General features: G+C 35.0%; 1 protein-coding gene across 3 annotated transcripts in view; it reads right to left on the bottom strand.

The window, feature by feature from the left end:
* Window positions 1-256: 256 nt before the first annotated feature.
* Window positions 257-15,856, bottom strand: part of LOC122636570 — a 41,707-nt gene continuing 26,107 nt past the window's right edge. Inside the window, exons 1-5 of one of the 3 annotated variants that reach the window (XM_043827937.1) lie at window positions 6,944-7,041; window positions 4,290-4,538; window positions 2,133-2,465; window positions 1,242-1,523; window positions 257-1,026 (exon numbers count right to left, since the gene is read on the bottom strand). In XM_043827937.1, coding sequence (XP_043683872.1) covers window positions 834-1,026; window positions 1,242-1,523; window positions 2,133-2,465; window positions 4,290-4,504 — 1,023 coding nt within the window. In that variant the 5' untranslated portion in view covers window positions 4,505-4,538; window positions 6,944-7,041 and the 3' untranslated portion in view covers window positions 257-833. Of the gene's footprint in view, window positions 1,027-1,241; window positions 1,524-2,132; window positions 2,466-4,289; window positions 4,539-6,593; window positions 6,650-6,943; window positions 7,042-15,856 lie in introns of those variants that run through there. The other 2 variants (XM_043827939.1, XM_043827938.1) reach the window with 2 other exon arrangements.

Genomic DNA, 15,856 nt, shown 5'->3' with positions numbered 1-15,856 from the left:
GTTGACAATTGTTTTTTAATATACAGGACTAGAAAAATGCGATATAAGTATATAATTGGCAAATCGTTAGAGAAAAAAAATATTAACCATTTCAAAATAATTAGATTAATAAAAGATATTCATGATCTCATTTATACAATATTTTTTATGTTGTATGTATGTGTGTGTTCCGTATACTTGCATTTCAAAACGTATATATATATATATATATATAAAAAAGACAAGAAAAAGTATAGAAATAAATAGGTTCGAATTTTAATTAAAAAAAAATATATAACAATAATAACAATAAAAATAATAATTAAAATTTTTCTTTTTTTTTTTCTAATTTTGTTTTTAACAAATATATCAGAATTGTTCTTTCGTGAGAAATAAGATGGTCCAGTTTTTGCATATAATGAGCCTTATCACAAAATGCGGCCATGAAGATAGTAAAATCGATGAATTATTTAAAAGGTATAAAATTCTTTCAAAATTTTCAATTTAAATATAATTTACGATTATTATTATCGTGTGAAAATAAACGAGTTCGAGTATTGTCATGGCAAAAAATTGTCTTGGCAGCGCTTGTTACTTCTTTTTTCTTTTTTTTTTCTTTTTCATTTTTTTTTTTTTTTTTTTTAATTCGTGAAACGATTTTTAATCATTAATACACCTTATTAAATACACGATAGACTATTTTCATATCCCTGAGAATTCCTATTGACATCTCTAGAAGAATATTTAAATATCTTTTTTGTTTCTATTTTTTGTGTGTATGTGCTTTTATTTCTGCTCTCCTTTTTTCTTTCTCTCTCTCTCGTTTATACCTCTTTTCGACTTACTCATGTCACTCAATAAGGAACATTGTCGCGAATATATGCCTGTTTGCGATACTCGTGATGCTGACACTTGCCCCACCATGATCTCTTCGTACAAATCTTTTGGGGCTTAAGAACGAAACATTTCGTTTGGAGTACGTCGAAAAATATCTTACCGATAAAATTCGCTGACGACGTGTCCGCCATTTTTAAACACGTGCGGAATCTGAAATCGAAAAGAATTTATATCTATAATATAATACAAACAACGAAATACAACCAGATATATTTTGCCTTATATATACGAGTTAACAAACAAACGAACGAACAAACATACAAATATTTTTTGTTTCGAAGACTCTTAGAACGGAACGAATGCGTTTAGAAGAGAAAAGAAAAAATAAGAGAAAAAAACTATAATCACAAAAAAAATAAAATTACCGTTCGTCGCAAGCGCAGTGCATCATAGTGGTGATACCCCAATTAAAAAGGCCGTAACGTGTCTCAAATGCTGGTATGAAGAATGGACAAGCGGTGTCGTGCCTTCGGCAACAGGCATCGGCAACACCAAATCCACCTAAATTAGTATATTTTGTAGCACGATGACCACGTCCGCACCATTGGGTTCCTGGTATCAAAAGTAATTCTCTACGTCTTCGACTCCTACTGCGTCTTTCTCTTCTTTCACCAAGTATGGTGTCGTTGACGTTCTTTCTGTATTCCCTGTATATTTCGAAAAATGTAATATATATTTTGCAATCCTCGTATACAAAGATAAGATCGAATTTAAGATTTATTATTAACGATCAAGATCGTTTTATCTTTAACTACGTTGACCGACTGATTATGACCGACTTTTAAATCTGATCTAAACGAGGATGTACAAAACAAAACGAGTTAAACGAAATTTTTTATTTTTTTTTTTTTTTTCGAATATGTTAACTTACTCTCAATATTTTCACGTTTATCTATTTATTTATTTACTTACTTATTATTCTTTTTATAGAAACTTGCTTTTCTTTTTTTTTTTTTTTTTACAGTGGTAACATATTCCATATAAAAAAGGAAACTAGCTTCTATCTGAAATATTTTTCTATTCACTTTCAATTTTCTAATATATCTATCTACACACAGACACACATACGTATTTTTAATAAGTATACAAAATATTAATAGAAGAATTAATAAAATGAATAAAGAAAGAGAAACAAAGAAGAATTAATATATAAAATTAATATACATTTATTAACATGAGATAAATTAATTTTATTAAGATATATTTACGATAGATAACAGACGTCATGTTCATACTATAGATACAATTTATATTACCTTCGTCGATGCTGAGCTATGACTTGATTTCGCGTTCTCGTTCTCAAACGGTTGCACCGATGACGTAGCTCGGAGGTCGATGATAACCAAGAAAAGTCTCGGGACACGGTCGACGTACTACTCTCGACATCGTTGTACTCGAACACCTCGTCGATGACCGCCTCTGCTTCGTCATCGTAGTCATCGGAGTGTATATTCGACAGGCAGGACCTCTCGTCCCCTCTTTCTAGTTCCTCGTCGATGCAGTCGGTCAAACTGCCACCCTCGTATATCAGTTGCAACTTTCTCCCGGTGTTCTGCTCCCAGACCTGTCTTAACGTCACGTCGATGTCTCTATTCACACGAGACGAGACCGAGAGAAAGAGACATACATTTACGGGCAAAGAGAAAAAGGGAAAGAGTGAAAAAAAAAAAAAAAGAAAAAGAAAAAATACAAATTGTCGTGTGAGATAGAAAGAAAAAGCGGATAGAAAGTAAAAAGAAAAAACAGAAAAAGCTCGTGCTTCGAGAGAAAAATTTGTTTTAAAATTCGATTGATAAATGATGTCGTTTAAAAATTCGAATAAGAAAATATCTGTATATACGCGTACGCACGTCTATGATCGAATTAATTACAAGTGGAAAAATAGAAGAAAAGTAGGAAGATAGATTGAAAGATAGATAGAAAGATGGATGGTGTGAGAATGGGACAGAAATAGAGAAATAGAAAGAGAGGTAGGGAGAGAGGTAGAGAGATAGAGAGAGAGAGAGAGAGAGAAAGTTGACGAACCGCGCAAGGTGTATGCATTCTCGTTAGAGCACAAAAGAGCTTTTCCTGGTTTAAGTGCAAAGTGACGCTTCGCGGTGGCGAAATTCTCTGGTATCCTCGTGAGAGCATCAGCAGATGAGGAGAGTAGCAACTAGGAGAATTCAAGGCAAGCCCGACTTGCTCGGGACATTTGGCACACTCCGTACTTCCTTGCCCCAGTCCTAATCCTTGCTTACTTAACTTGCCGCTTTTCGGCTTAAAGCCTTGCTTTGGGCTTAGTGGTCAACGATGGTTACGAAGGAACACTGACGAATTTCTTTGCCGCGTTAAAAGTATTTAAAAAAATATATATATACATATATATTTGGAAACAACAATCTATATATACGATATTTCTAACTTGTTTGTTCAAAAAACTCTTATCTCGTATCATTGTTAGTTATTTCTATATTTCTATGAATTCATATTTTGTGCGAACGTTTTCGATATCGCGAGTAAAAAGAATAGAGAAGAAGAAAGAGAGGGAGGGAGAGAACAGGTGCGATTTCATGGGGTTTTCCGACATGGACTCGACGTGTCTTTGCTAAGTGAAATAGTGATGATTCTAGCTGTGAAATGGACGTAAAGTGTTCTTCGGAAGGAAGGTGTGTATAGATAGAAGAAAAGAAAAAAATTCACAAAAAGGGAAAGAAGAAAAAAGAAAAGGGACAAAGTTATCCGTAGGACTAAAAATGCATTAAACGTTAGATATAGATACATATGTATAGGAACAAAGGACCCACGCGTATTGGCAATTGTGAAAGGCGTTCATTGTTTTCATGCCTGTTAACGGACTTTCCCGCTTTAGTATCCTCTTCGAGTTCTCCCATGAAGGGTAAGGGAATGGGATAGAACGTACGTGTGAGAGAAAGAGAGAGAGAGAGAGAGAGAGAGAGAGAGATTTGCTCCTGCCCGAGAAAATGTTATTCTAACAAAGAGGATCACCGTTGTTAGTTCTCCTCAATGGAGAAAAAACATCGTTGTACCGAGGCCAAATGAAAAAGGAATTTATATAGGATCACGAGTCTCTCTGGATACTCTCTTACCACTTGACTTCTTGCTCGAATAAGAGTAACAGAAAAAAAAAAGAAAAAATAATAATAAAAAAAGAGGATGAACATCTTTCGAGCAAGTAATCGAATATTATCACAAGTATATCGAATGTATGTATGTATATATATATATATATATATATACCGTTGCATCTATTTTTTTCTGAAGATTCTCAGAACGTCCCTAGGCTCTTAACATCACACTGTATGTGTATGTATATGTGTGTGAGTGTTTGTGCGCGCGTTCATGTGCGCGTGTATGCGTGTACGTGTAGAAAAACATTATCGAAAAAAGATATAATCGATGGTTGCATGTACCCCCAATTGACGATGGTCTCCTTAGCGCAAATTCCAGGCCAACGGATCGCTCTCTCGACTTTTCCGTCCGACTGAATCCTTGTAACTACAAAGGCTCGATCAGAGAAAACCTCAGCAAAGCCGGCCGTGCCGTTTGACGTGGCCAAGATGTCGCTTCCTTGCCGAAAAGCTCCGACAAGCGGTAGCAGCAGGATCAAGCCCAATGCCAGCAGCATCGGTCACCGGTTCGGCTTATGTCGCTTTCTGTCACTAAAACAAAACGATTATATATCTACCTATGTATGTATGAATATATTATATATATGTATGTATGTATGTATGTATGTATGTATGTATCTGTTAAACAATATTATAAAATCCGCGTAAATTTGTATTTTGTCGATTAAATGTTCGCGCGAGCGATCGCTTTGTTTCTTTTATATTTTTTCTTCATTTACATAATTTTTTTTCTCTCGAACTCCTTCACGGTTCTCTTGTAACGTTTTAAACGAGAATTCGAGATCGTATATCTCGAATCGATTAACGCACGAATATCAACGCGCGTAGATCGTCGTGTTTTTCTACGTTTTCTCGAGAGGAGGAGGAGAGTTCTTTTTCTTTTAGGATTTCGTTTTTTTTTTTTTTTTTTTTTTTTTTTCTTAATTTTGAATTAAGAAATAATGATTAACTCGTTCTCTTATATCGATCGAAATTTATCGTTGATTCTGTCGTAGAAAAGAGAAATAAAAAAAAAAAAAAGAAGAAAATAGAAGAGATTTTTTTTTCGTCGCGTGTATGTACTTTCCAAATAATTGTTTGGCTTACTGCCATCCGACGCTTAATCGTTTTCTTTTCATCACGAAGATAAAAGAGAGACTGTTCTCTATCTCTCTCTCTCTCTCTCTCTCTCTCTATTTCTGTCTCTGTCTTTGGCTCTTACGTAATTATCACGTATATGATATCCGAAGAAAGCAGTAACGACAAGCAATCGACTATTTTGTCGTAAACTATACTGAACGAAATTTATTTTTTTCCTTCGATTTTCTCTCTCTCTCTCTCTCTCTCTCTCTTTCTTTTTTACCACCGCGATGAAGTGTAAAATATATACCATGTAAAATGTATATCATGAAATATATATATATATATATATAATATAGTAGATTAACACATATATATTTCATTTCTTCTTCAAATATTCCTCGCGAAAACATTATCACGAGTATCCCATTATCGGGACTGTGTATAAATTATTTAACGACTCGAAACAAAGTGAGATTAAAAAGAACTTAGACTTAGAATTTAGAATTAGATATTTTTTTTATTTACATATATATATATATATATGTATATATGTATGTATGTATAAAAAACTCTGACATAACGCGATTTGAAATGTATCTCTAGACGATATTTATTTGATCTGTCGATCGAAACGATTTTTTTTTCTTCTTTTTTCTTTCTTTCTTTTTTTTCTTTTTCTTTACTTTGATACGAGATTATAAGTTATTTATATCTTCTCTTTTATTTTTTATTTCGAAAATTTCAAGCCTCGGATGAAACGTAAATGAAAAAAATTTGTACGTGGAACGATCAGTTTACAATTAATGACGTTCATTATTAGATCCAATCTCTAGATTAAGTTCGTTATTATTTTAATAGATTATCATTCAAAAAGAGTTAATGACATTACGTGTATATCGTACGGAAATCACATCGTAATGAGTGTGTGTATATATTTGTGTGTATGTATGTATGCATGTATGTAGGTATGTATACATATCCGATGAATCAAAATGTAAATATTAATCCTCGTTTCTTCGACATCGATTACGAGTATAATCGATTTAATAAAACGTTATTGAAATACGAACGTTTTGAGTGATTTCTTTAAAAGTCAATTGGAAAATGATTTACAAGATTGACACCGCACTTCTAATACCGAAAAAGAAAAATAAAAAAAAAAAAGGGAAAAGGAAAGGAAAGTCTAAAATCAACGATTGTTGTTGAGAATATCAAACTGCATTCACCATACGTAATATAATAATAAAGCACAGCAACAGCTCAATCAAATATTATGAAAAAACGAAAGAGGTGAATTATTAAAAAAAAAAAAAGAAGAAAAAAGGGAAAGAAAAAGAAAAAGAAAAAAAGAAAAGTACACAGTACCACGTCACATTCACCAATCTACTTGACTTTTGCGTCAACTTTTTCAATCTTATCGGAGCTTGAAAATGAAGACGATTTTATGTTTCTTGTTCATTCATTCATTGTTTCTTTTTTTTTTTTTTCGTTTCTCTAATTTCTTTTTATTCTTTATTTTTTTACCTTAAAATAATATTTTCGCCACGTTGATATATGTATATAATATATACATATATATATATTTATATGTATACGTATATATATATATATGAAGAATATAATATAATATATGAAGTAGCACTTATGAAAAAAAGAAAGATCCGAGGAAAGCGAAGAAGAAGATTTATGTAAGAGGAAAAAAAGATAGAGGATAGATGGAAGAAGAGAGAAAGATAAAGAGAGAATAAGAGATAAACTAAGAAAAGGAAGAAGAGGAGGGATGGGATGGGTTATTATAGTAGTCACGTGGATGTGTGTGTAAGCACACTCGCGTAAATTTCTCTCGAAGTGCAGATTCGCAAATCGTACGTTACCGCGTTGGCCTAAGCGACACCTTGTGGGGCCAATCGGCCGTAGTAACTGGCGCGCTATGCTCGTGGCTCTCCCTTAAATACCACCGACGCTTGTCTCTCTCTCTCTCTCTCTCTCTCTCTCTCTCTCTCTCTCTCTCTCTCTCTCTCTCTCTCTTTCTCTGTCTCTGTCCTTGTCTCTCTTTCTGTCTGTCTCTATCTCTCTTTCTCTCTTTCTCTCACTTGCTCTCTCTTTCTCTCTCTATCTCTCCCTGGTGGTTGTCCAGTTCACCTACACACCACCAAACCCATCCGTTTCTATCCCTTAGGTTTCCTTCTCCTTCTCACCAAACCCCTCATGCGTTCGCGTTCTCTTCTCCAACCTCCATACTCCCCACCACTGTTCGGACATCAACCAAAGTCCTCTCTCTCTCTCTCTCTCTCTCTCTCTCTCTCTCTTTCTCTCTCTCTATTTCTATCTATCTACCCTTCCTCTTCTCTCTTTCTCTCTCTCTCTCTCCCTCTCTCGCTCACTCTCAACCCAGCATCTACCAGCAACGACTCGCGTCTGCCAAATCCAATCCTACCGATTCACCCCCGAAATCTAATCCCTTCATTCCCATTCTCTCTCTCTCTCTCTCTCTCTCTCTCTCTCTCTTTTTCTCTCTTTTTCTCTCTCAATCACATCGCCGCTCGTTCATTCCGCTAACTATCTTTCAACTGACTTTTCTTCCCGTTTTATACTCCTCTTTCTTTTCTTCTTCTTGCTCTATTTCTTCCTTTCTTCTTCTTTTTCTTCTTCTTTTTTCCTTCCTTGCGCTACTTTTTTCTTTCCTTCTTTCTTTCTTTATCATTCCCTTCGATCATTCGTCTTTTCCCTTTATCTCACACGACTTTGTCCCTTTCTTATTTCCATTTTATTCCTCTGCGATTTAACAAAGTACCTTTTTCTTCTCTTTTTTTTTTTTCTTTTTTCCTTCTCTCTTTCTCTCTTTCTCCTTCTCACTTTCTTCATTGCGCTAGATCTAGAAAATTGCGATACGCCGCCATCTTAAATCCAAAGTGATTTCAAAAAATATATGTATGTAATATCGATATTTAAAAGTATATATATATATATATATATATACATATATAGATATGATACATGGTACATACATACATACGTCAGAACCGCTCGCTCGGAGATAATAAATTACGAAAGCTCTCGTTAGAGCTGCTGCTGCTGCTGCTGCTACTCCTTCCTGAGATTCAAAAGCGTCGCGTCGGTAGCGCCCGACGATTGGCCGAGAGACTCGAAAGATCGCGTGTGACGATTGGCGCCCTTCCAAAGGTCGTTTTTCGCGTGGCGCATCAGAGAATATAATATACTTGCTATTCGTCGCAACGATGAAAATATGATATACATAAATGTGTGAGTATGTATATATGTGTTACTTGCGTGTATAAGTCCAACTCTATCGTTAGAAATTTAATCGTTTTCTAAGTATACCTACTTCATCACGATCTAATATCGACCCTTTATAAACTCGTTAAAAGAGATCTTTTACAGTAAGAAAGAAAAAGAAAAAGAAGAAGAGAGAAAGAGACAAAAAAAGCAAGAAAATCTTTTTCAAGAAGAGTGAATTATTAAACAAAAAGATTACTTTTATTACTCGAGCAAATAAAAGTAGATATCGGTAAAGGTTGATTAGCCGTTCGACATTAGAATGAAATTCGTTTTATATCAGGAATCAGGACGGTACAAAAAGAAGAATTAAAAAGGAAAAAGAGAAATGAAAAAGAAGAAGAAAGGAGAAAGGAAAAGAAAAGAGTAAGAGTAAGAATAAGAATAAGAATAAGAATAAGAATAAAAATAAGAAAAAGAAGAGGAAGAAGAAGAAGAAGAAGAAGAAGAAGAAAAGAAAGAAGAAAAAGAAAAAGAAGGTTACGGATCGGTCGAAGATTTACGAGCGTTCTTTAGGACTGGTTTTCTTCCCTTGAACGAAATCGGCACGGTCGGAATTAATTGGCGGGGCCGAAGAAGAAGTGCCGGTGAAAAGCCAGCCGGGCCGGGTAGTTTCCATCCATTGTACGCCCTACGGTTATGACTCGTTGGCGAAGGACAGTGGTGGAAAAGAGGGTGGAATGGGAAAGGGTGGAAGTGGGTGGACCTGCAGCATCGAGGTGAGAGAGAGAAAAAGCGAGCGAGAGAGAGAGAGAGAAAGAGAGAGAGAGAGAGAGAGAGAGTCCGTAAGTGAGTAGGTAGTTCTTGGGGTACTCAATTGTTCGACCCTCGAGGGGTTCTCGCGGACGAGTCACCGTTTCTATATTATGCAAGTTCTCACTCTCCCTCTCTCTTCCTCTCTTTCTCTCTGTCTCTCTTTCTTTCTCGTCTCGTCCTTCTACCTTATATCGCAAAGAAGTTAACTCTAAGGATGACAAGTATCCCGTATTTCCACGTCTGAATTTAGAAAAAGAAAAGAAAAGGAAAATAGAATAGATTCGTAAAAAAAAGAAAGATTTCCGAAGGATCTTATCGTATCCTATCGATTGGATGATGCAATTGGTCGGTTCATTATATAAAAACAGAAACAAAAATCGAGAAACAAATTCTGAGTTTGAGGTGTCGAGGGATTTGCGTACGATAGAATGTGTGTTCATATCTCGTTCCAATTAATCGCACGGATTTCAACATGATTATCTGTTTAAACAAAGAATTTCATTTTATTCGAGAGCATCCTAGGAGAATGCGGATATCGATCGTTTCAAGCTCTCTCTCTTTCTCTCTCTCTCTCTCTCTCTCTCTCTCTCTCTCTCTCTCTCTCTCTATTTCTTTTTCTCTCTTTTTCTATCTATCCATCTCCACCTTTTTTTCTCAAATGACGACGGATCCTTCTAACGGTATAGATCCTTGAACGGAATGAAAACACGTCGTAGGATTTACTACTACACCCGATCATGGGAGTCCTCATCGCATTCTTCTTCAGCTAGTCGGTATCTGCCTGTTTCGGCGATAAGCAGCAGTCCTTTCTTCTATTCCTTTCGAGGGCCAATTAATTTTTATGGCCCACCTTTTCTTTTTTCGAATCGTGTATTCGAAACACTCTGAAACAGACTATACTCACGCATTCTTTCACAAAACTCCATAATCCGTGATTCGAAAAAAATTGTACATACAGATACATATTTTTTCTCGAGTTTGATATCAATTATTTGTATTTAATTTATATTTTTTATGATCTTTTGTTTCTTTTTTTTTTTTTTTTGAATTTGATATCGATTATTTATATTTAATTTATATTTTTTATGACTTTCTAATTTTTCTTTCTTTCGTTTTTTTTCTTCTTTTTTTTTTTTCTTATATTCGTTAATAGAATACAATTTTTTTTTGTATTAAAATCGTATTAGACTCACGATTTATATTATAACGCATCGTAATTTAATATACGAGAACGTCAAAAGATTTCTTGACAAAGCTGCTGACTTCTGTTCTTTCTATTTACGTAAGTCAATTCGACGTAGGTATGCGTTTTACAAATGCTGACAAGTAAGTAAGTAAGTACGTATCTTGAATACAAATACGTTTCAGAATAGCCGTGACACTTGTTGCTATGAATCAATGTACCGATATAAATAGTTCGACATAAATTATAATAATGCTTCGCACGTTATACCATAATCAGTCAACGATCTCTATTAAACGACGATTATACGACGTAACATGTGACAAGTACAGTTCTATTTTACGATCTTTCATAGCATTAGATGATGCTATGTAAGCAAAATGTAAACACAGATTACGAAGAAGTTTCTTTGAACTTTTTTAAAGATTCATTGAACCTTTATCTAAGAAAACATAATAAATAAAATTAGAGTAACTTCGAGGAGTAATAATATATATCTATATATATAAAATTTCTAATCTTCTAATTAACAATAAAACTTAATTATAACGCTTAAAAAAATATTTAACATAATTTCTATGCATCATTCGTATAGAAAAAAAAATTGTCCAAATACATATCTTGGATTATTGTCGCACTTTGACATATACAATTGAGATATGTAAAAAAAAAAAAAAAAAAAAAACTTATTTATATCGAGAAAACAATAAGTTTAGAGAGGGAGAGAGGATGAAAGAAAAATAATCATAAATTTTTCTCTGTAATGATCTAATAAAAAATATAATATTCTGGAATAAAAAAGGAAGAGATATTATTTTCGCTTTATATAGCAGAGCCTACTTCGTTATTAATTAATAATTATAAATATTAATTATGAATTCGAAAAGAGAAAAAAGAAAACAAAATTATTTTTTCATTAGTAAATTGCAAAACCTCGTTAGAATCTATCGATCCTTGTCACTTGTTAGAATCCACAAGTCTTGCAGTCGGCACCTAGTACGAAATTCAACACCGTCCCTCTTCTACCCCTTTCCCTCTCAATCTTCAACCCATTTCCGAGCACCTTCACCACGATACTACTAGTCACCACTACTATTATACGCTATAACTAGGAACAGAGCTCTCTTAGTAATAAGTGTGGCGGGAATTACGTAATTATTGCGTTGCACCCGACAATTGTCGCGGAAAACGGTGAATACTTGAATGGGCCGTGAGTACAACGGGAAAAAGGGGGTGAAAGGAACGAGAAATGGGGGTTATCACGGTGATTTGCAGTCGAGATACTTGCGTCGAGTCGTATGTCGCTTACACTACTATTCTCGTTGAGTTACAACCTCAGACTCGATTGTCAGACATCGTTTCTGTCGTTGAGCAGTAATTACGAGACATATATATATATATATATATATATATTATGAGTTAAACAATTAATAAAATCAGTATTCATAATCGACAAACAAAATCGAACAATATAATAAATTTCATCGTTTGGATACGTCTTTTCAAATAATTTTCTATAAATAAATTTTATATTAAGTAGCCACTATTTGTTTGTCATCATTCATAATAATTTCGTATTAATCATTAGACGAAAGTAATTCGCTTTCGAAGCTATTGTAAATTTTCATTTTTTGTATCTTTTTTCCTAATTTTAATACTCAATACTTTTCGAATTTTCAGGAGTCATCGAAGATAAAAAGAAGAAGAAGAAGAAGAAGAAGAATACACGGAAAGCTATGGTATTCGTATGAAACTTCGTCATGGGAAATTTGTTCGATCGGTTACGCCGAGAATGACGAAAACGACACCGACGTTCAAAGATTTGTCCTGGTATCGTTGAAAAATTCTTCGCGCGTAGAAATATATGATCCAAGAAAGGGACCGATGGGACGAAAGAAGGACGAAGAAGACGAACTGGCAATCTCGTCGATTTCACGAAGAATACCTATCTATCTATATGGCGTTATATACCTGACACTGCTATATACTTTTAAACCATATATATATATATATATGGAATCTCCTACGAAGAAATAGAAAAGAATATGTATCTATTCTACATGATCGAGAAACAAAGGACAGAAAGATCAAAAAGAATTTATTCGAGATGAATGATGGACGACTTATGGGTTCTCCTTCGTTCGAAGAAAACAATTTGGATCAATTTGGAGTGAATATCAAATAAAGGTTTGTATATAGATGATTGATTTTATAAATATGTTTTTTATAACGCGATTGTGTGATGATTTGCTTTTCTTAGCTTTTTACTTTTTTCCGTCTTTTAACGATCTCTCATAAACTTTGGATTTTTAGGAGAGAAAGAAACGATGTATGCATAATCGAACGTTCCGTTTGGATTCAAAAAAAGAAAAAAGAAAGAAAGAAAAAAGGGAAGGACGATCGAACTCTCATAGACAAGCCTGTTAATAGGAATATTAAAAAAAAATGAGTATCTTCGAAATTTCTTGTTACCCGAGAAACGAGGCTTTAGAAAGAAATAGAGATATTATGGTACACGTAAGTACTGTGCGCGTTGGCTTGATCCTAGCTGCGGTACAATTCCGCACTAATTGATTTTACGACGTGCGTTATATTGACCGTGAAGATCGTCTCCGTCGTACTAGTAGTTGGTGGTGGTGGTGGTGGTGGTAGTAGTAGTAGTAGTAGTAGTAGTAGTAGTATTAGTAGTAGTAATAGTAGTAATAGTAATAGTAGTAGTAGTAGTAGTAGTCGTATGGAGGTCGTGAAGCGTAGTATCTACCCAGTGATGGTAGCAAAAGCCAACGATTGCAGCAGGGTGCAGATGACATCCTGAGGCGAGCCATGCATGACGCCCTTTTTGGGGACCGACAAATGTTATTGCGAAAAAAGATTTCGGAACATGATAATAATACTAATAATACTAATAATATTATAAAGAATCGAACGAGAGTATAATAATATCTCGATAACGATTACATTAATTATTTCGTAGTTAGATCGAAAGGGGTCAAGAGGTCAATAAGTCGATAGACATTGATATAAATAATAATATAATTTTTCTATTGTTTTCCCTTTGCCTGATTCTTCTAAACAAGTAATCTTTCTTTCGTTTACTTATTTATTGTTTCTTCTTTTATTTTTTGTTTCTCTTTGTCTTCTTATTTCTATTCTTTTTTTTTTTTTTTTTTTTTTAGAAAAGAAAAGATGAAAGAAGAGCAGCAAATCTCCAGATACCAGAGACAACAAATCCAAGATCGACGTTAGCTTCGACCTTCTAGGTATCTCTGGAATAGCAGAGAACTACTTGGCCTCCGAATTGGATCACAACGATCTCTCTTTTGGAAGGAACCAAGATAGCAATGAAGGAGAGTTCTCTCTGTCTCTCTCTCTCTCTCTTTCTCTCTCACTCACTCACTCACTCACTAACTCGAGCTTGCAGACAATGAGACAATGGAGCGACGGTTGCAAGGAGCGATAGCGCCGGATTAATTCCCAATCGATTCCAAGAGAACTCCTTTCGACTCTATCCTTGGGGTTACCATATCATTCTCGATGGATGATTCGAAAGAAAAGTGACAAACTTTTCTTTTTCTTTTGCTTCTGCTTTTTTTTTTTTTTTATCGACTTCGAACTCGTCTCCTCCTCGTTGTACACGCGGTACGTAATACACATCTTTTTTTATTATGAAATTGATCGATCCTTTTTTTATGTCTGATCGTGTACGAAGGAAAAGGAAAACAAGGAAGAAGAAATAGAAACAAGGAAAAAATTCGATTCGATTAGAATCGGTAGATAGACAAATCGTACGAGAAAGAGAGAGAGGGACAAAGTTGAGTAACAAAGATCGAATTATTGTTATCATAACCATCTGGGGGCCTCTCTTTCGCAAGCTTAAAAGCCTGCGACTGTCCGTTAGATCAAAGGAGGCAACGACGTGTTCCAGAGTGCGGAATGTACTGTGTAGATTCCCCAAGCGAATAGATTCCGAAATGAGCACGTTAAAGTACCCAAGGGACGTTCAGGAGTTATGGATCTCATGAAGGATGCGGTCGATGACGTTCTTATTCGTCACCAACCGTATCAATTTTTGGGGAAAGAGCGCGGGTGAATTTTCATGACCAGGTGGGGGCTACAGTCGGAAGTGGAAGGAAGGATACACGACAAAAAGTGATCGATCGATTGATCGATCGATCGAAACGATTTTTCGATCATTCGAAACATTTTTCGAACAGCATTCAACGACGCATTACGATTCTACCTTAACGAATATAATTGACTGATTGAAAAAAAGAAAAAAGTAACGAATCGTGGTATACGATGAAAAAGAAAGAAAAGAAAAAATGAAAGAAGAAATGAAGTAAATTTAAATGGTATTTATTCGACGATCGGTCAAGTAACATAATCAATGATATATATCTATTTACGTTTGATATCGATCGGAATAATTTGTCGAGAAAGTTAATGAGCTTCGATATTCTCTTAGGAAAATCTTAAAAGCAAATGGACTTAAATATATATATATATATATATATATATATATATATATATATACATATATGTATATGTGTATATATATTATATACATGTATAACGTACACGAACGATTCTCGACGATGGTAAAAAGAATCTCGTTAGCCTTTCGTAGAATATCGATGATCCTCATTAAGTAATAATCTTTTAATTAATGTTTGGAAAGAAGAAGAAGAAGAAGAAGAAGAAGAACAAAAAAAGGATGTTGATTATATAGGCGCCGTGCCCGTATGCTGTTTAGACGGACGTGATTACCTTGTTTTACCGGTTACGAAGACAAGTCAATGTGTTGTGGTCTAGCCTGAGGACAGACGACGATACCAGCGCTAATCACGCTTGTGAATTGCATCTATAAATAAAATATCCATATCTATCGGTGTGGGGAAGGAACGCTTAAAAAAAAAAAAGAAAGAAAGAAAGAAAAGAGAAGAAAGAAAAATAAAAAAATGATTACGATCCTCGGCGAGCGAGCGTTCGTAATTTTTAATTTCAAAGAAAACAAAACAAAAACTGGAGGAAGGAGGAAGAGAAGAAAAAATATGACAATGGGAGAAAACGATCTCGAAAAAAGAAGAGAAGAAAAAATTTTTCGTTCGCGTTCGTTCGTTCGTTCGTTCGTTCGTTCGTTCGTTCGTTCGTTCGAACGACGACGACGGAGCTGTACTTAAATTCGATGACGTTCGCGCGTTACTTAGCGAATTTCAATCGCGCGTGAAAAAAAAAGAAGGAGAAAAAAGAAAAAAAAAGAGAGAGAGAGAGAGAGAGAGAAGAAAACGAAGAAAACGAAGAAACTCCGACGAAATAAAACCCTTCGTTTTCGACGACGACTTCGACGTTCGAGTCTGGTTACCGATCGGCTACTACTACCACCACCATCGTCATCACCACACCAGTACCAGCAGTACCAGTACCAGTACCAGTACCAGCACCATCACCATCACCATCACCATCACCATCAACACTACCACATCGCACCGCAGCACAGTGGTAGATAGGTAGGGTGAGACTCACGGTATTCTCTTTTTTCGAGGAGGAAGAG

Source organism: Vespula pensylvanica, chromosome 22, assembly GCF_014466175.1.
Source record: "Vespula pensylvanica isolate Volc-1 chromosome 22, ASM1446617v1, whole genome shotgun sequence".
Classification (NCBI taxonomy): Eukaryota; Metazoa; Arthropoda; class Insecta; order Hymenoptera; family Vespidae; genus Vespula; species Vespula pensylvanica.
This window is presented reverse-complemented; position numbering and strand designations above follow the sequence as displayed.